Here is a 22,739-nt window from a genome sequence, read left to right on the forward strand (position 1 = left end):
CCCCCATCGATTATGTAAATCACCCCAATGTCATTACACCTGGACAAACAACAGCAAATAAATCGACCTTGAAGGAAGAAAACCATACACCACGTGGTCCTCGTGGGAGTTTAAAAAAAAGTGTCCGGATTGGGATTCGAAGGGGTATTGTCCTCGTGGGGCTGGTACCCCCCCTTCTACTGATAAGTCTTTCAAAAGTTATTCAAAGCTGAAAAGCAAATCAGAAAATGTTATTTGGATTAGATTAGAATGTTTGGATGGACTGTGTATTGTAATAGGATCGATTTATATTTCGCCTCAAAATAGCTCGTACCGAAATGAAGATATGTGGACTTTGCTGGTAAAAGAATTAGATGAAAAAATAGCTAATTTTGAAAATGATAGATTGATATAAATGGGTAATTTTAATGCTTATACTAGTAATGAAGTTGAATTAAAAGATGTGTTAATTCCAGGTATTCCGTCAGCAGTCCAAGCCGTCTACAGAATTCCCAGAGCTAGCAGGGATGAAAAAAGAAGAATAAATCTATGGAGAAGAAGGTTGCTGACACTATGCGCAGAATTGGGTTTTATGATTGGAAATGGAAGATTTGGAAAGGATAAAAATCGGGGTGAGTTTACCTGCGTATCTGGGGCTAAAGCAATTTTAATTGATTATGTTTGGGTGGATATTCACTGGGATCCGAATTACCTTAATGTGGATGTGCTTAAGCTTGTAAGATAGGACCATCTACCGGTATTCTTAGAAATTAGATCAAGGAGAGTAGAAAGGCCCTAATGACTCCCACAAGTACATAATTCGGTTATCAAAAGAACTTATCTTCTCAAGGTAAATCGGGGGGCTGTTTCTAAGTGTATTGACTCCTGGGCTAAGGGACTTCATATTATTGATCCAATAATGAGACACATGTCTCTTTCTAAGCCAATACTACGAGTACATAACCTGAAAAGGATTATCAATCCACGAAGGGGAGAGAATTTCTGAGAAATTGATTTGCATAATTGAGGGGAATGTATTGATCGACTCGAGGGGAATTTATTTGTTGTTTCTAAGGGGAATTATTGATCCATGAAAGGGGAATTTATTTGTTGTTTCTAAGGGGAATTATTGATTCACGAAAGAGGAATTAGAAATGACATCACTTGTTTCCTAGGAATTATGCGGGACTCTAAAGAGATAAATTAACATTCTATTTTTAAATACGGTTTCTCAGGTCATTAGACTTAGCGATAAATTGATATTCGATCGAAACCATAATAGTGTAGCTAGGAACATCTTAGATATGAAGCGATTAACGCGGGAAAGGGTTTCCTAGGAATTTCAAATGTGACAGCGCAGGGATGCCAAAACCAAAGGAACACGCAGAAATTACTTTTAGGGGATTATTTGGGCGAAACCGTTTGAGACATTTTAGAAGATGATTTAGGCGAAACAGTTTGAGACATTTTAGAAGATGATTTTAGAAGATGATTTAGAAGATGATTTGGGCTGAAACTCCGTGGTCGTTATAATACACAAGTTCCATTTGAACAGTGATGTGAGGTCCCCTACCCCAACCCCAAGGAACCCCCTACCCCAACCCCAAGGGACCCCCTACCCCAACCCCAAAGGGTCTCCCACCCCAATCCCAATGGGACCCCAAAGGCCCCCGGGCCCCAAAATGCCCCTGGTCCCCCAAAGGCCCCCCAGACCCCAAAATGCCCCCCCCCCCGGACCCCCAAATACCCCCCCAGATCCCCAAATGCCCCCGGGCCCCAAAAGGCTCTCCGGCCCCCAAAGAGTCCCCCGGCACCCTCAGGGCCCCAAAGGGCCCCCAACTTTTTTGACCCTCATTTTTATAATACTTTTTTATTTGCGCATTTGAGACACAGAAGGGCCCCATCCCCCCAACTCTTGGCTCCTCATCCCACCATTAGTGTTTTGTTGTGGTTTACCTTGTCACAGTTACATTCTCTGGATTTTTGAAAGTTCATTTTGGATTTCTTTCGTTGAAATGCAAGAGTTGGAATATCTCAGTAGTGTTTTGTCGTGGTTTACCTTGTCACGGTTACATTCTCATGAGTTTTCAAAGTTCATTTTGAATTTCTTTCGTTGAAATGCAAGAGTTGGAATATTTCAGTAGTGTTTTGTCGTGGTTTACCTTGTCACAGTTAAATTCTCTTGATTTTTCAAAGTTCATTTTGGATTTCTTTCGTTGAAATTTAAAAGTTGGAATATTTCAGTAGTGTTTCGTCGTGGTTTACCTTGTCACACTTACATTCTCTTGATTTTTCAAAGTTCATTTTGAATTAATTTCGTTGAAATGCAAGAGTTGTAATATTTCAATAGTGTTTTGTATTGGTTTACCTTGTCACTCTTACATTCTCTTGATTTTTCAAAGTTCATTTTGTGTTTCTTTCGTTGAAATGCAAGAGTTGGAATATTTCAGTAGTGTTTTGTTGTGTTTTACATTGTCACACTTACATTCTCTTGATTTTTCAAATTCATTTCGGATTTGTTTCGTTGAAATGCATAAGTTGGAATATTTAATTAGTGTTTTGTCGTGGTTTACCTTGTCACGGTTACATTCTCTTGATTTTTCAAAGTTCATTTTGAATTTCTTTCGTTGAAATGCAAGAGCTGGAATATTTCAGTAGTGTTTTGTCATTGGTTTCCTTGTCACAGTTACATTCTCATGATTTTTGAAAGTTCATTTTGAATTTCTTTCGTGAAATGTAAGAATTGGAATATTTCAGTAGTGTTTTGTCGTGGTTTTCCATGTCACTGCTACATTCTCTTGATTTTTCAAAGTTCATTTGCAATTTCTTACATTGAAATGTAAGAGCTGGAATATTTCAATAGTGTTTTTTCGTTGTTTAACTTGTCGCTGTTACATTCTCTTGATTTTTCAAAGTTCATTTTGAATTTCTTTCATTGAAATGCAAGAGTTGGAATATTTCAGTAGTGATTTGTCGTGGTTTACCTTGTCACACTTATATTCTCTTGATTTTTCAAAGTTCATTTTGTATTTCTTTCGTTGAAATGCAAGAGTTGGTATATTTCAATAGTGTTTTGTTGTGGTTTACCTTGTCACAATTACATTCTCTTGATTTTTCAAAGTTTATTTTGGATTTCTTTCACTGAAATGCAAGAGTTGGAATGTTTCAGTAGTGTTTTGTTGTGGTTTACCTTGTCGCACTTACATTCTCTTGATTTTTCAAAATTCATTTTGGATTTTTTTTGTTGAAATGGAAGAGTTGGAATATTTCAGTAGTGTTTTGTTGTGGTTTACCTTGTCACAATTACATTCTGTTGATTTTTCAAAGTTCATTTTGAATTTCTTTCGTTGAAATGCAAGAGTTGGAATATTTCAGTAGTGTTTTTTCGTGGTTTACCTTGTCACAGTTACATTTTCTTGATTTTTCAAAGTTAATTTTGGATTTCTTTCGTTGAAATGCAATAGGTGGAATATTTCAATAGTGTTTTATCGTGGTTTACCTTCTAACACTTACATTCTCTAGATTGTTCAAAGTTCATTTTGAGTTTCTTTCGTTGAAATGCAAGAGTTGGAATATTTCAGTAGTGTTTTGTCGTGGTTTACCATGTCACGGTTACATTCTCTTGATTTTTCAAAGTTCATTTTGAATTTCTTTCGTTGAAATGCAAGAGTTTTAACATTTCAGTAGTGTTTTATCGTGGTTTACTTTGTCACTGTTACATTCTCTTGATTATTCAAAGATCATTTTGAGTTTCTTTCGTTGAAATGCAAGAGTTGGAATATTTCAGTAGTGTTTTGTCGTGGTTTACGATGTCAAAGTTAAATTCGTTTAATTTTTCAAAGTTAATTTTGAATTTCTTTCTTTGAAATTCAATAGTTTGACTATATAATTAGAGTGTTGTCGTTGTTTAACGTGTCACACATACTATATCTTCATTTTTCAAAGTTCGTTTTGAATTTCTTTCGTTGAAATGTAAGAATTGGAATATTTCAGTTGTGTTTTATTGTGCTTTACATAGTTACTATTACAGTTTAATTTCTATTTAAAGCTCATTGTGGTTTCCTATTATCGAATAGCAAGATTTAAAACATTTCAGTAGCGTTGTGTTATTGTTTACCTTATCACTGTTACATTCCCATTAATTTTAAAATTTCGTTATGGATTTTTTTAGTTGAAATGCAAGAGTTGGATTAATTCAGTAGTGTTTTGTTGTGGTTTACCTTGTCACACTTACATTTTCTTGATTTTTCAAAGTTCATTTTGAATTAATTTCGTTGAAATGCAAGAGTTGGAATATTTCAATAGTGTTTTGTCGTGGTTTACCTTTTCACAGTTACATTCTCTTGATTTTTCAAAGTTCATTTTGACATTCTTTCGTTGAAATGCAAGAGTTGGAATATTTCAGTAGTGTTTTGTTGTGGTTTACCTTGTCACGGTTACATTCTCTTGATTTTTCAAAGTTCATTTTGAATTTCTTTCGTTGAAATGCAAGAGTTGGAATATTTCAATAGTGTTTTGTCGTGGTTTACCTTTTCACAATTACATTCTCTTGATTTTTCAAAGTTCATTTTGGATTTCTTTCCTTGAAAAGCAAGAGTTGGAATATTTCAGTAGTGTTTTGTTGTGGTTTACCTTGTCACACTTACATTTTCTTGATTTTTCAAATTCATTTTTGATTTCTTTCGTTGATATGCATGAGTTGGACTATTTCAGTAGTGTTTTGTCGTGGTTTACCTTGTCAAGAATACATTCTCTTGATTTTTCAAAGGTCATTTTGGATTTCTTTCGTTAAATTGTAAGAGTTGGAATATTTCAGTAGTGTTTTCTCGTCTTTTGCCTTGTCAAAGTTACATCCTCTTAATTTTTAAAAGTTTATTTTGGATTTATTTCATTTAAATTTAGGAATTGGAATATTTCAATAGTGCTTTTCATCGTTTACCTTGTTATACTTACATTCTCTTGATTTTTCAAAGTTCATTTTGGATTTCTTTCGTTAAAATGCAAGAGTTGGAATGTTTCTGTAGTGTTTTGTCAGGCTTTACATTATAACAAATACATTCTCTTGGTTTTTCTAAGTTCATTTTGAATTTATTTCGTTGAAATTTAAGAGTTGGATAATTTAAGTAGTGTTACGTTATTCTTTTACTTGTCAATATTACACTATCATGATTTTTCAAAGTTAATTTTGGATTTCTTTTATTGAAAGGTTATAGTTGGAATATTTCAGTAGCGTTTTATCGTGGTTTACCTTGTCACAGTTACAGTCTCTTAATTTTTAAAAGATAATTTTAGATCTCAATCATTTTATTTATAGAGTAGGTACTTTCTATTAGTTTTTTGTCGTGGTTGTATTGGATGAAGTCAAAATCTATATATGTTTCAATGTACATTTTGGTTTTCATTCATCGTTAAACGCGATTTTGAATACTTCCAAAGTAAAAATTCGATTCTTACCTTTTCGCAGTTGCATTCACATGATATTCTAAAGTTCATCTTTAATTTATTTCGTTGAAATGCAAGAGTTGGAATATTTCAGTAGTGTTTTTTCTTGGTTTACCTTGTCACTGTTACATTCTCTTGATTTTTCAAAGTTCATTTTGAGTTTCTTTCGTTGAAATGCAAGAGTTGGAGTATTTCAGAGTGTCTTGTCGTGGTTTACCGTGTCACAGTTATAATCTCTTGATGTTTTAAAGTTCATTTTGAATTTCTTCCATTGAAAAGAAAAAGTTAGAATATTTAAATAGTTTTTTGTTGTGTTTGACATTGTCACAATTACATTTTCTTGATTTTTCAAATTCATTTTTGATTTCTTTCGTTGAAATGTATGAGTTGGAATATTTCAGTAGTGTTTTGTCGTGGTTTACATTGTCAAAGTTACATTCTCTTGATTTTTAAAAGTTCATTTTGGAATTTCTTTCATTGAAATGCAAGAGTTGGATTATTTCATTAGTGTTTTGTCGTGGCTTACCTTTTCACACTTACATTCTCTTTATTTTTCAAAATTAAGATTGGATTTATTTCATTTACATGCAATATTTGTAACGTTTAAGTATTTTTTTGTCGTTTTTTTACTTTTCGCGCTTACATTCTATTTATTTTTAAATGTTCATTTTTGATTTATTTTGTTGAAATGAGAGAGTTGTAATAGTTTACTTTATTATGTTCATGGTTTTCATTCTAGTAATTACTTTCTCTTGACTTTTCAAATTTCTTTTTTTATTTCTTTCTTTTAAATGAAAGAGCTGGATCATTTAAGTAGTATTTTTTCATGCTTTACCCTGTCACAGTTACATTCGCTTGATTTTTCAAAGATCATTTGGATTTCATTCGTTGAAATGCGAGAGTCGGAATATTTCAGTAGTGTTTTGTTGAGGTTTACCTTGTCACAATTACATTCTTTTGATTTTTCAAAGTTCATTTTGGATTCCTTTCGTTGAAAAGCAAGAGTTGGAATATTTCAGTAGTGTTTTGTTGTGGTTTCCCTTGTCAAACTTAAATTCACTTGATTTTTCAAAGTTCATTTTGGATTTCTTTCGTTGAAATGCAAGAGTTTGAATAATTCACTAGTGTTTTGTTCTGGTTTACCTTGTCACACTTACATTCACTTGATTTTTCAATGTTCATTTTAGATTTATTTCGTTGAAATGCAAGAGTTGGAATATTTCAGTAGTGTTTTGTCGTGTTTTACGTTGTCACAGTTACATTCTTTTGATTTTTAAAAGTTCATTTTGAATTTCTTTCGTTGAAATGCAAGAGTTGGAATATTTCAGTAGTGTTTTGTCGTGGTTTACCGTGTCACAATTCTCTTGATTTTTAAAAGTTCATTTTGAATTTCTTTCTTTGAAATGCAAGAGTTGAAATATTTCAGTAGTGTTTTGTTGTGGTTTACCTTGTAACACTTACATTATCTTGATTTTTCAAAGTTCGTTTGGAATTTCTTTCGTTGAAATGCAAGAGTTGGAATATTTCAGTAGTGTTTTGTAGTGGTTTACCTTGTCACAGTTACATTTTCTTGATTTTTCAAAGTTCATTTTGGATTTCTGTCGTTGAAATGCAAGAGTTGTAATATTTCAGTAGTGTTTTGTCGTGGTTTACCTTCTCACAGTTACATCCTCTTCATTTTTCAAAGTTCATTTTGGATTTCTTTCGTTGAAATGCAAGAATTGGAATATTTCAGTAGTGTTTTGTAGTGCTTAACCTTGTCATGGTTACATTCTGTTGATTTTTCAAAGTTCATTTTGGATTTCTGTCGTAGAAATGCAAGGGTTGGAATATTTCAATAGTGTTTTTTTGTGGTTTACATTGACTAAGTTAAATTTTTATGATTTTTTGGAGTTTATTTTGATTTACATTAATTGAAATGCAAGAGTTGGTATATTTCAGTAGTGTCTTGTTGTGTCTTGCCTTGTCAATGTTAAATTCTATGGACTTTTAAATGTTCATTTTGTATTTCTTTCATTGAAATGCAAGAGTTGGAATATTTCATTAGTGTTTTGTTGTGGTTTACCTTGTCACACTTACATCCTCTTGATTTTTCAAATTCATTTTGGATTTCTTTAGTTGAAATGCATGAGTTGGAATATTTCAGTAGTGTTTTGTCGTGGTTTACCTTGTCACGGTTACATTCTCTTGATTTTTAAAAAGTTCATTTCGAATTTTTTTCTTTGAAATGCAAGAGTTGGAATATTTCAGTAGTGTTTTGTCGTGTTTTACCTTGTCACAATTACATTCTCTTGATTTTTCAAAGTTCATTTTGGATTTCTTTCTTTGAAATTCAAGAGTTGGAATGTTTCAGTAGTGTTTGGTCGTGGTTAACCTTGTCGGAGGTGCCTTCTCTTTATAGATTAATATTAGTTTTGGATTTCTTTCGTTGAAATGCAAAAGTTAGAATAGTTCCGAAGCGGTTGGTCATTTTTTACACAATAAAAATAACGTTCTCTATTTTTTTAAAAATTAATTTTGGATTTATTTCATTTAAAAGCAAGAGTTGGAATATTTCAGTAGTGTTTTGTCGTGGTTTACCTTGTCACACTTACATTCTCTTGATTTTTCAAAGTTCATTTTGAATTTCTTTCGTTGAAATGCAAGAGTTGGAATATTTCAGTAGTGTTTTGTCGTGGTTTACCGTGTCACAGTTCTATTGGTTTTCAAGAGTTCATTTTGAATTTCTTTCTTTGAAATTCAAGAGTTGAATATTTCAGTACTGTTTTGTCGTGGTTTACCATTGTCACAGTTACATTCTAGTGATTTTTCAAAGTTCATTTTGGATTTCTTTCTTTGAAATGCAAGAGTTGGAATATTTCAGTAGTGTTTTATTGTGGTTTACCTTGTCACACTTACATTCTCTTGATTTTTCAAAGTTCATTTGGAATTTCTTTTGATGAAATGCAAGAGTTGGAAAATTTCAGTAGTGTTTTGCCGTGGTTTACCTTGTCACAGTTACATTCTCTTGATTTTTCAAAGTTCATTAGGAATTTCTTTCATTGAAATGCAAGAGTTGGAATATTTCAGTAGTGTTTTGTCGTGGCTTACCTTGTCACAGTTACATTCTCTAGATTTTTCAAAGTTCATTTTGAATTTCCTTAGTTGAACTGCAAAAGTTGAAATATATTAATAGTGTTTTGTAGTGGTTTACCTTCTCACAGTTACATTCTCTTGATTTTTCAAAGTTCATTTTGGATTTAGTTCGTTGAAATGCAAGAGTTGGAATATTTCAGTAGTGTTTTGTAGTGCTTTACCTTGTCACGGTTACATTCTCTAGATTTTTCTAAGTACATTTTGGATTTCTTTCATTGAAATGCAAGAGTTGGAATATTTCAGTAGTGTTTTGTCGTTGTTTACCATGTCACAGTTACATTCTCTTGATTTTTCGAAATTTATTTTGGATTTATTTCGTTGAAATGAAAGAGTTGGAAGATTTCAGTAGTGTTTTGTAATGCTTTACCTTGTGACGGTTGCATTCTCTAGACTTTTCAAAGTTCATTTTGGATTTCTTTCGTTGAAATGCAAGAGTTGGAATATTTCAATAGTGTTTTGTCGTGGTTTTCATTGTCACACTTAAATTCTCTTTATTTTTCTAATCCTATTTTTGTATTTCTTTCTTAGAAGTGTAAGAGTTGAAATAATTCAGTTGTGTTTTGTCACGTTTTACATTGTCATTATTGCATTTTATTGATTTTTCAAAATTCATTGTGGATTTCTTTCGCTAAAATATCAGAGTTGGACTATTTAAGTAGCTTTATGTCATGGTTTACCTTGTCACACTTACATTCTCTTGATTTTTCAAAGTTCATTTTGGATTTCTTTCGTTGAAATGCAAGAATTGTAATATTTCAGTTGTGTTTCGTCGTGCTTTACCTTGTCGCAATTACTTTCTCTTGATTTTTTGAAGTTCATTTTGGATTTCATTAACTGAAATGCATGAGTTGGACTAGTTCAGTAGTGTTTTGTTTTGGTTTATATTTTCAATCTTAAATTACATTTATTTTTCAAAGTTTATTTGGATTTATTTAATTTAAATCAAAGAGTTTGACTATTTGAGTAGTGTTTTGTTGTGGTTTACTTTGTCACACATTTACATTTTCTTGATTTTTCAAAGATCATTTTGGATTTCTTTCATTGAAATCCAAGAGTTGGAATATTTCAGTAGTGTTTTGTTGTATTTTACCTTAACACAGTTACATTCTCTTGATTTTTCAAAGTTCATTTTGGATTTCTTTCGTTGAAATGCAAGAGTTGGAATATTTCAATAGTATTTTGTAGTGGTTTAACTTGTCACTGTTACATTTTCTTGATGTTTCAAAGTTCATTTTGGATTTCTTCTTTTTAAATTCAATAGTTGGAATATTTCAGTATTGTTTTGTTATGGTTTATCTTTTCACGGTCCCATTCTCTTGATTTTTCAAAGATCATTTTGGATTTCTTTCGTTGAAATGCAAGAGTTGGAATATTTCACTAGTGTTTTGTTGTGGTTTACATTGTCACAGTTACATTCTCTTGATTTTTCAAAGATCATTTTGGATTTCTTTCGTTTAAATGCAAGAGTTGGAATATTTCAGTAGTGTTTTGTTGTGCTTTACCTTGTCACAGTTACATTCTCTTGATTTTTCAAAGATCATTTTGGATTTCTTTCGTTGAAATGCAAGAGTTGGAATATTTAAATAGTGTTTTGTTATGGTTTACCTTGTCACTGTTACATTCTCTTGATTTTTTAAAGTTCATTTTGGATTTATTTCGTTGAAATGCAAGAGTTGTAATATCTCAATAGTGTTTTGTTGTGGTTTACCTTTTCAAGTTCCAATTCTCTTGATTTTTCAAAGATCATTTTGTATTTCTTTCGTTGAAATGCAAGAGTTGGAATATTTCACTAGTGTTTTGTTGTGGTTTACCTTGTCACGATCACATTCTCTTGATTTTTCAAACATCATTTTGGATTTCTTTCGTTGAAATGCAAGAGTTGGAATATTTAAGTACTGATTTGTCGTTGTTTACCTTTTCACGGTCACAGTTTACTTGATGTTTTAACGTTCATTTTGGATTTCTTCCTTTGAAATAAAAGAGTTTAAATATCTCAGTAGTGTTTTGGTATGTTTTACCTTTTCACTGTAAAATTTTATTGATTTTTAAAACATAATTTTGGATTTTTTTAGTTTGAAATGCAACAGTTGGAACATTTCAATTCTGTTTTGTTGTAGTTTACCTTGTCACAATTAAATTCTCTTGATTTTCCAAAGTTTATTTTGGATTTCTTTCGTTGAAATGCAAGAGTTGGAATATTTCCGTAGTGTTTTGTCGTGGTTTTACCTTAAAACTTTTTGCTTCTCTTTATTTTTCAAAGTTCTTTTTAGATTTCTTTCGTTGAAATGTATTACTATGTACCTTTAAGGTCGGTTTTGTAGGATTTTACCTTGTAAAAGTTACCTTATAGTTTTTTTTCGAATCTAATTTTGTATTTCTTTCGTTCAAATGCAAGAGTTGGAATATTTCAGTAGCGTTTCGTTATGGTTTACCTTGTCACACTCACATTCACTTGATTTTTCAAAGTTCATTTCAGATTTCTTTCCTTGAAATTCGAGAGTTGGAATATTTAACTAGTGTTTTGTCGTGGTTTACCGTGTCACAGTTACATTCTCTTGATTTTTCAAAGTCCATTTTGGATTTCTTTCGCTTGAAATGCAAGAGTTGGAATATTTCAGTAGTGTTTTGTCGTTGTTTACCGTGTCACAGTTCTCTTGATTTTTAAAAGTTCATTTTGAATTTATTTCTTTGAAATGAAAGAGTTGAAATATTTCAGTAGTGTTTTGTCGTGGTTTACCTTGTCACACTTACATTCTTTTGATTTTTAAAGTTCATTTTGGATTTCTTTCGTTGAAATGCAAGAGTTGGAATATTTCAGTAGTGTTTTGTCGTAGTTTACCTTGTTTCACTTACATTCTCTTGATTTTTCAAAGTTCATTTGGGATTTCTTTGATTGAAATGCAAGAGTTGTAATATTTCAGTAGTGTTTTGTCGTGGTTTACCTTGTCACAGTTACATTCTCTAGATGTTTCAAAGTTCATTTTGGATTTCTTTCCTTGAAATGCAAGAGTTGGAATATTTCAGTAGTGTTTTGTCGTGGTTTACCTTGTCACAGTTACATTTACTGGACTTTTCCACGTTTATTTCGAATTTCTGTAATTGAAATGCAAGATTTAGAAAATTTCTCTACTGTTTTGTAATGCTGTACCTTTTCAAGGTTGAATTCTCTAGACGTTTATAATTAAATGGTTGATTTATTTATTTGAAATTTAAAAGATGAAATATTTTAGTAGTGTATGGTCGTTGTTTACCTTGTCACACTTACATTCTATTGATTTTTCAAAGCTCATTTTTGGATTTCTTTCGTTAAAATGGGAGAGTTGGAATATTTCAGAAGTGTTTTGTCGTGGTTTACATTGTCACAGTTACATTCTCTTGATTTTTCAAAGTTCATTTTGAATTTCTTTCGTTGAAATGCAAGAGTTGGAATATTTCAGTAGTGTTTTGTCGTGGTTTACCATTTCACAGTTACATTCTCTTGATTCGTTTACATGTTCTATTTGTTTACATGTCTGGGTTGGTGTTTGGTTAGGTTAGCTAAGTTAGTTTAGGTTAGCTAGTAAACAATTCTCCTTGTTTAAGTTAGGTTAGGTTAGCTTATCATGAGCGCTCATGATAAGCTAACCTATATTAACCTAACTTAAACATGGAGAAATATTTACTAGCTAACCTAACCTAACCTATCTTAGCTAACCTAACCAAACACCAACCCAGACATGAAAAAAAATTGATTCGGACATAGAAAAAGATAAAAGCCTGCACTTTAGACATTAAAACAAACAAAGTCAAATTCTTGGATTTGCAAAATACCACCCGAGATAGAAAACTCTACTTAAATTTTCCAACACTTGTAATTCAACTAAAGAAATCAAAAAGTAAACTTTGAAAAATCAAAAGAATGTAACTCTGACAAGGTAAACAATTACAAAACACTACTGAAAAATTCCAACTCTTGCATATCAACGAAAGAAATTCAAAAATGAACATTGAAAAATCAAGAGAATGTAAGTGTGACAAGGTAAACCACAACAAAACACTACTGAAATATTCCAACTCTTGCATTTCAATGAAAGAAATTCAAAATCAACTTTGAAAAATCAAGAGAATGTAACTGTGACAAGGTAAACCACGACAAAAAACTACTGAAATATTCCAACTCTTGCAATTCAACGATAGAAATCCAAAAATAAACTTTGAAAAATCAAGAGAATGTAACTGTGACAAGGTAAACCACGACAAAACACTGCTGAAATATTCCAACTCTTGCATTTTCAAAGAAATAAATTAAAAATTAAATTTTAAAAATCTATAGAATATAATTGTGACATGGTAAACAACATCAACACACTACTGAAATATTCCAACTCTTGCATTTCAATTAATGAAATTCAAAATAAAATTTGAAAAACCAAGAGACTGGAGCTGTGACAAGCTAAACCACAACAAAACACTACTGAACTATTCCAACTCTTGTATTTCAATTAATGAAATTCAAAATGAACTGTGAAAACCAAGACAATGTAACTGTGACAAGGTAAACCACGACAAAACACTACTGAAATATTCCAACTCTTTCATTTCAACGAAAGAAATTCAAAACAAACTTTGAAAAATCAAGAAAATGAAACTGTGACAAGGTAAACCACGACGAAACACTTTTATTTTAACGAAAGAAATCCAAAATGAACTTTGAAAAATCAAGAGAATGTAAGTGTGACAAGGTTAACCACGACAAAACAAAACTTATATAATACAACTCTTTCATTTCAAAGAAATAAATATAAAATCATCTTTGAAAAATGAAGATAATGTAACTTCGACAAGGTAAACCACGACAAGACTCTACTGAAATATTCTAACTCTTGCATTTCAGTCAAAGACATCTAAAATGAACTTTGAAAAATCAAGAGAATGTAACAGTGACAAGGTAAACCACGAAAAAACACTATTGAAATATTCCAACTCTTGCATTTCAATGAAAGAAATCTAAAATGATCTTTGAAAAATCATGATAATGTAACTGTGACAAGGTGAATCACAACAAAACACTATTGAAATATTCCAACTCTTGCATTTCAAAGAAAGAAATCCAAAATTTTCTTTGAAATATCAAGAGAATGAAATTGTGACAAAGTGAACTATCACAAGCCACTAAATAAATGTACCGACTCAGGATGTTCTACTAGAGAAATTCAAAATGAACTTAGAAAATTATAGAGATGGAACCCTTGATTAGCTAATGAATGGCAAAACATTACTGAAATATTCCAACACGTGCAAATCACTGAAACAAAATAAAAATGGATTTCGAAACATCGTAAAAGTGTAACTTTGAAATGGTAAAGCACAACAAAACACTACTGAAATATTCTAACTCTTGCATTTCTACGAAAGAAATCCAAAATAAACTTTGAAAAATCAAGAGAATTTAACCGTGACAAGGTAAACCACTACAAAACACTAGTGAAATATTATAACTCTTGCATTTCTACAAAAAAAATTGAAAAGTAACTTTGAGACATCAAGAGAATGTAAGAGTGTGAAGTTAAACCACAAAAAAACTCCAATGAAATAATGAAACTCTTACATTTAAATGAAAAAAATCAAAAAAGAACTTTGAAAAATCAAGAGAATGTAACTTTGGCACGGTAAACCATGACAAAACACTACTGAAATAATCCAACTCTTGCATTTCAATGAAAGAAATTCCAAAATTAACTTTTAAAAATTAAAAGAATGTAACTGTGACAAGGTAAACCACGACAAAACACTACTAAAATATTCCAACTCTTGCATTTCAACGAAAGAAATCCAAGTGAACTTTGAAAAATCAAGAGAATGTAATTGTGACAAGGTAAAGTACGACAAAACACTACTGAAATATTCCAACTCTTGCATTTCAACGAAATAAATCCAAAATGAACTTTGAAAAATCAAGAGAATGTAAGTGTGACAAGGTAAACCACGACAAAACACTACTGAAATATTCCAACTCTTGCATTTCAATGAATGAAATTCAAAATGAACTTTGAAAAATCAAGAGAATGTAACTGCGACAAGGTAAACCACGATAAAGCACTATTGAAATATTTCCAACTCTTGCATTTCAATGAAAAAAATCCAAAATGATCTTAGAAAAATCAAGAGAATGTAACTGTGACTAGTAAAAGCACTTCATAACACTACTGAAATATTCCAAGTCTTGCATTTCAATGAAAGAAATCCAAAATGTACTTGGAAATATCAAGAGAATGTAACTGTGACTAGGTGAATCACAACAAAAAACTACTGACATATTCTAACTCTCGCATTTCAAGGAAAGAAATCCAAAATGAACTTTGAAAAATCAAGAGAATGTAACTGTGACAAGGTAAAGCTCAACAAAACACTACTGAAATATTCCAACTCTTGCATTTCAATGAAAGAAATCCATAATAAATCTTGAAAAATTAAGAGACTGTAACCGTGACAAGGTAAATGACTACAAAACACTACTGAAATATTCCGACTCTTGCATTTCAATGAATGAAATCCAAAACGATCTTTTAAAAATCAAGAGAATGTAACTGTGATAAGGTAAACCACGAAAAAACACTATTGAAATATTCCAACTCTTGCATTTCAACGAAAGAAATCCATAATGATCTTTGAAAAATCAAGAGAATGTAAGTGTGACAAGGTAAACCACGACAAAACAATACTGAAATATTCCAACTCTTGCATTTCAACGAAAGCAATCCAAAAAAAACTTTGAAAAATCAAGATAATGTAACTGTGACAAGGTAAAGCATTACAAAACACTACTGAAATATTCCAACTCTTGCATTTCAACGATAGAAATCCAAAATGAACTTTGGAAAAACAAGAGGATGTAAGTGTGACAAGGTAAATCACGACAAAACACTACTGAAATATTCAAACTCTTGCATTTCAACGAAAGAAATTCAAAATGAACTCTGAAAAATCAAGAGAATGTAACTGTGACAATGTAAACCATAACAAGACAATACTGAAATAATCCAACTCTCCCATTTTAACGAAAGAAATCCAAAAATGAACTTTGAAAAATCAATTGAAAGTAAGTGTGACAAGGTAAACCACGGCAATACACTACTGAAATATTCCAACTCTTGCATTTCAAAGAGAGAAAACTAAAATAAACTTTGAAACATCAAGAGAATGCAACAGTGACAAGGTAAAACACGACAAGACACTACTGAAATATTCCAACTATTGTATTGCATCTAAAAAAATCCAAAATGAACTTTGAAAAATCTAGAGAATGTAAGTGTCATAAGGTAAACCACGACAAAACACTACTGAAATATTCCAAGTCTTGCATTTCAACGAAAGAAATCCAAATAATCTTTGAAAAATCAAGAGAATGTAAGTGTGACAAGGTAAACCACGACAAAACACTACTGAAAAATTCCAACTCTTGAATTTAAACGAAAAAAATCCAAAATGAACTTTGAAAAATCAATAGAATGTAACTGTGACAAAGTAAACCACGACAAAACACTACTGAAATATTCCAACTCTTGCATTTCAACGAAAGAAATCCAAAATTAACTTTGAAAAATCAAGAAAATTTAATTGTGACAATTTAAAGAATGAAATAACGCTACTGAAAAAGTCTAATTCTTACATTTCAATTGAATAATTCAAAAATTAAATTTTAAAATTAAAGAGAATGTAAGTGTGACAAGGTAAACAACAACAAAACACTACTGAAATATTCTAACTCTTGCATTTCACTGAAAGAAATCCAAAAAGACTTTTGAAAAATCAAGAAATTGTAACTGTGACAAAGTAAACCACGACAAAACATTACTGAAATATTCCAACTCTTGCATTTCAATGAAAGAAATCCAAAATTAAATTTTAAAAATCTAGAAAATCTAAGTGTGAAAATGTATACCACAACATAACACTACTGAAATATTCAAGCCCTTTCATTTCAATGAATGAAATACAAAAATGAACTTTAATAAAAAATCAAGAGAATGTAACTGTGGTAATGTAAACCATAACAAATCACTACTGAAATATTCCAACTCTTGCATTTCAATGATAAAAATCCAAAATGAACTTTGATAAATCAAGAGAATGTAATTGTGACAATGTAAAACACTACATAACACTACTTAAATATTCCAACTCTTGAATTACAATGAAATAAATACAAACTGAACTTTTAAAAACCAAGAGAATGTTATTGTGATAAGTTAAACCACGACAAAACACTACTGAAATATTCAAACTCTTGCATTTAAACGAAATAAATCCAAAATGAACTTTGAAAAATCAAGAGAATGTAAGTGTGACACTGTAAAAAATTACAGATCACTAATTAAATATTCCAACTCTTGCATTTATACGAAATAAATTCACAATGAACTTTGAAAAATCAAGAGAATGTAAGTGTGACAAGGTAAACCACAACAAAACACTACTGAAATATTCCAACTCTTGCATTTCAATGAATTAAATACACAATTATCATTGAAAAACCAATATAATGTAAATTGAAAAGTTAAACCACTAAACCGCACTATATAAGTAATCAAAAAGGTGAATTTAAACGAAGAAAATACACAATAAACTTTACGAAAAAAATATACTGTAAATGATACGAGTTGAAGCAAAACCGACTACACCTGAAACATTAAAAATCTTGCATTTTCAATAAATTAAATTAAAAATACACTTTTAAAAATTAAGAGAATGTAAGTGTGACAAGTTAAACCACAACAACACACTACTGAAATATTCCAACTCTTGCATTTCAATTAATGAAATTCAAAATAAACTTTTAAAAATCAAGAGAATGTAGGTGTGACAAGCTAAACCACGACAAAACTCTACTGAAATATTCCAACTCTTGCATTTCAATTAATGAAATTCAAAATGAACTTAGAAAAACCAAGAGAATGTAACTGTGACAAGGTAAACCACGACAAAACACAACTGAAATATTCCAACTCTTGCATTTCAACGAAAGAAATTCAAAACAAACTTTGAAAAATCTAGAGAATGTAACTGTGACAAGGTAAACCACGACAAAACACTACTGAAATATTCTAACTCTTGCATTTAAACGAAAGAAATCAAAATGAACTTTGAAAAATCAAGAGAATGTAATTGTGACAAGGTAAAGCACGACAAAACACTACTGAAATATTCCAACTCTTTTATTTCAACGAAATAAATCCAAAATGAACTTTGAAAAATCAAGAGAATGTAAGTGTGACAAGGTAAACCACGACAAAACACTACTGAAATATTCCAACTCTTGTGTTTTAATGAATGAAATTCAAAATGAACTTTGAAAAATCAAGAATGTAACCGTGACAAGGTAAACCACAACAAAATACTACGGAAATATTCCAAAGTCTTGCATTTCAACGAAAGAAATCCAAAATGATCTTTGAAAAATCAAGAGAATCTAAGTGTGATAAGGTAAACCACGACAAAACACTATTGAAATATTCCAACTCTTGCATTTCAACGAAAAAAATCCAAAATGATCTTTGAAAAATCAAGAGAATGTGTGAAGCACAACAAACCCATACAGAAATATTCAAACTCTTACATTTTAAAGAAAGAAATCCAAAATGAACTTTAAAAAATCAAGAGAATGTAAGTGTGACAAGTTAAACAACGACGAAACACTAATGAAATAGAAAAAATAAGTAGAATTAATATGTGAAAAGTTAAAACACGACAAAACACTACTGAAATATTCCAACTCTTGAATTACAAAAAATGAAATATAAATTTAATATTTAAAAATCATCATAATTTTATATCAAAAATTTAAAACAAGACATAAACACTTAGGAAATTTTAAAATATATGCATCATACCTAAATACATAAAACCTTAACTTTGAAAAATCTAGATACTGTATGTTCGAAAATTTAAAACACGATAAAACAAGACCGAAAAATTATAAATATAGCATTTAAATGAAAGAAAACTAAAAATAACTTTGAGAAATAAAGAGAATGTAGTTTTGACAAGGTAAACCACGACCAAACGCTACTGAAATATTCCAACTCTTGCATTTTAACAAAAAAAATCCAAAATGAATCACGAAAAATCAAGAGACTGTAACTGTGACAAGGTAAAGCACAACAAGACACTACTCAAATATTCCAACTCTTGCATTTCAACGAAAGAAGTCCAAACTGAACTTTGAAAAATCAGGAGAATGTATATTTTACAAGGTAAACCATGACATAACGCTACTGAAATATTCCAAATCTCTCATTTCAATGGAAGAAATACAAAATTAACTTTGAAAAATAAAGAGAATGTAAGTGTGAAAAAGTAAACAACGACAGAACACTAATGAAATATTCCAACTCTTGCATTTCAATGAAAGAAATTCACAATGAACTTTAAAAAATCAAGAGAATGTAAGTTTGAAAAGGTAAACCACGCAAAACACTAATTAAATGTCAAAACTCTTTCATTTCAACGAAAAAAATATAAAATCATATTTGAAAAATCAAGAGAATGTTATCGTGAAAAGGTAAAAAACAACAAAACACTATTGAGATATTTAAAATCTTAAATTTTAAAGAAAGAAATTAAAAATGAACGTTGAAAAATCTAGAGAATGTAACAGTGACAAGGTAAACCACGACAAAACACTATTGAAATATTTCAACTCTTGCATTTCAACGAAAGAAATCCAAAATGATCTTTGAAAAATCAAAAGAATGTAACTGTGACATGGTTAACCACGACAAAACTCAAATTAAATAGTCCTAATATTTCAAATCACATGAATAAATCACACCTGAAATTTTAATAATACATAAATATTAAATTAGAAATAATAAAACACGACAAAAAATTAATGATATTTTAAAAGCCTTTCATTTAAAGTACAAAACTCAAAAATGAACTATGAAAAATCGATCGATTTTAATAGTTAAAAGTTAAACCACGACAAAACACTACTGAAATATTACAACTCTTTCATTACACATAAAGAAATCCAAAATTACTTTTTAAAAATATATAGAAAGTAAGTGTGACATTTTAAAACATGACAAAACATTACTGATATTTTCCAACTCTTTCATTTAAAGGAAAAAAATCCAAAATTAAATTGAAAAAATCAAGAGAATGTAATTGTGACATGGTAAACCACGACAAAACACTACTGAAATATTACAACTCTTGCATTTCAAAAAAAGAAATACAAAATTAAATTTGAAAAATCTAGATAATGTAATTGTGACAAGATAAACCACGAATAAACACTACTGAAATATTCTATCTATTGCATTTCAACGAAAGAAATTAAAATGAACTTTGAAAAATCAAGAGAATGTAATTGTGACAAGGTAAAGCACGACAAAACACTACTGAAATATTCCAACTCTTGCATTTCAACGAAATAAATCCAAAATGAACTTTGAAAAATCAAGAGAATGTAAGTGTGACAAGGTAAACCACGACAAAACTCTACTGAAATATTCCAACTCTTGCATTTCAATGAATGAAATTCAAAATGAACTTTGAAAAATCAAGAGAATGTAACCGTGACAAGGTAAACCACAACAAAATACTACGGAAATATTCCAAAGTCTTGAATTTCAACGAAAGAAATCCAAAATGAACTTTTACAAATCTAGATAATTTAAGTTTTACAATTTATACCACAAAAACCCACTACTTAAATAGTAAACTTCTGTAATTTAAAATAAATAAATCAAAAATTATACTTTAAAAATAAAGACAATGTGAGAATAACAACAAAAACCTCTAGAAATATTAAAAATCTTAAATTTCAAATAAATAAATCCAAAATGAAAATAAAAAAAACAAGAGAATGTAACAGTGACAAGGTAAACCACGACAAAACACTATTGAAATATTCCAACTCTTGCATTTCAACGAAAAAAATCCAAAATGATCTTTGAAAAATCAAGACAATGTGTGAAGCACAACAAAACACTATTGAAATATTCCAACTCTTGCATTTCAACGAAATAAATCCAAAAAGAAATTTAAAAAATAAATATAATGTAAGTGTGGTAATTTAAACCATGACAAAACACTACTGAAATATTCCAACTCTTTCTTTTCAATGACAGAAATCCACAATGAACTTTGAAAAATCAAGAGAATGTAATAGTGACAATGTAAACCACGAAAAAACACTATTGAAACATTCCAACTCTCTAATGTCAACTAAATATATACAAAATTAATTTCGAAAAAATCAAGAGAAGGTAACCGAGACAAGGTTCAGTACAACCAGAAACTCCTTAAAAAGTCAAACTATTAAATGTTAACGAGAAAAATCCAACAGGAACTTTTAAAAATCAGGAGAATGTATATTTTACAATGTAAACAATGATATAACGCTACTGGAATATTCCAAATCTCTCATTTAAATGAAAGAAGTCCAAAATGAACTTTGAAAAATCAAGAGAATGTAATTGTGACAAGGTAAACCACGACAAAACACTACTGAAATATTTCAACTCTTGCATTTAAATGAAATAAATCCAAAATGAAATTGGAAAAATCAAGAGAATGTAAGTGTGACAAGGTAAACCACGCAAAACACTAATGAAATATTCCAACTCTTGCATTTCAACGAAAAAAATCTAAAATTATATTTGAAAAATCAAGAGAATGTTATCCTGAAAAGTTAAACCACAACAAACCACTACTGAAATATTTAAACTCTTGCATTTTAACAAAAGAAATTCAAAATGAACGTTGAAAAATCAAGAGAATGTAAATGTGACAAGGTAAACAACGACAAAAAACTTGAAATTTTCCAACTCTTGAATTTCAACGAAAGAAATCCAAAAAGAAGTTTAAAAAATCAAGAGAATGTAAGTATGACAAGGTAAACAACATCAAAACACAACTGAAATATTCTAACTATTTCATTTCAAAGAAAGAAATCCAAAAAGACTTTTGAAAAATCAAGAGAATGTAACTGTGACAAGGTAAACCATGACAAAACACTACTGAAATATTCCAACTCTTGCATTTCAAGTAAAGAAATCCAAAATTAACTTTGAAAAATCGATAGATTGTAATTGTTATATGGTAAACTATGATAAACCACTAATGAAATATTTCAAATCTTGCATTTCAAAGAAAGAAAGTCGAAATGAACTTTAAAAAATAAAGAAAATCTAAGTGTGACAAGGTAAACCACAACGAATCACTACTGAAATATTCTAGCCCTTTCATTTCAAGGAAAGAAATCAAAAATTAACTTTGAAAAATCAAGAGAATGTAACTGTGATACTGTTAACCATAACAAATCACTACTGAAATATTACAACTCTTACATTTAAAATATATCAATAAAAAATGAGCTTTTAAAAATCTAGAGACTTTAAGTGTGGCAATGTAAAACAATACAAAAAGCTCCTTAAATATTCCAACTATTTAATTTACATGAAAGAAATACAAAATGTAGATTTAAAAACCCAGAGAATGTAATTGTGATAAGGTAAACCACGACAAAAAACTAATGAAATATTCAAACTCTTGCATTTCAACGAAAGAAATCCAGCATGAACTTTGAAAAATCAAGAGAATGTACGTGTGACAAGGTAAACCACGACAAAACACTACTGAAATATTCCAACTCTTGCATTTCAACTAAAGAAATACAAAATGAATTTTTAAAAATCAAGAGAAGGTAATTGTGAAAATGTATACAAAAAAAGCTCCCTAAGTAACGATTCCAACTATTCAAATAAATCGAATTAAATCCAAAATTATATTGTAAAAACCTATATAATCTAACTGTGACAAGGTAAAGCACAACAAAACACACTTGAAATATTCCAACACTTACATTTCAACGAAAGAAATACAAAATGAACTTTAAGAAATAAAGAGATTGTAACTGTGACAATGTAAACCACGACAAAACACTACTGAAATATTCCAACTCTTGCATTTTAATGAAATAAATTATAACTAAATTTTGAAAAATCAAGAATGTAACAGTGACAATGTAAACTACAACAAAATACTAATTAAAGATTTCAACGTCTTGAATTTCAACAAAATAAATCCAAAATGAACTTTGAAAAATCAAGAGAATCTAACTATGACAAGGTATAGCACGATAAAAGACTATTGAAATATTCCAACTCTTGCATTTCAACGAAAAAAATCCAAAA

At 30.1% G+C, this 22,739-nt stretch overlaps 1 protein-coding gene across 1 annotated transcript in view; it reads left to right on the forward strand.

Annotated features, from left to right (window-relative positions):
- The window catches only part of LOC148938897 (uncharacterized), a 77,454-nt gene that overhangs the window by 30,270 nt on the left and 24,445 nt on the right, over nt 1-22,739 (forward strand). Inside the window, exon 6 of the mRNA XM_089107447.1 lies at nt 456-611. Within this exon, the coding sequence (XP_088963573.1) occupies nt 456-611 (156 nt within the window). The remainder of the gene's footprint in view (nt 1-455; nt 612-22,739) is intronic.

This window comes from Artemia sp. Qi Xiang Cuo, unplaced genomic scaffold, assembly GCF_049724085.1.
Source record: "Artemia sp. Qi Xiang Cuo unplaced genomic scaffold, ASM4972408v1 HiC_scaffold_32, whole genome shotgun sequence".
Taxonomy (NCBI): domain Eukaryota; kingdom Metazoa; phylum Arthropoda; class Branchiopoda; order Anostraca; family Artemiidae; genus Artemia; species Artemia sp. Qi Xiang Cuo.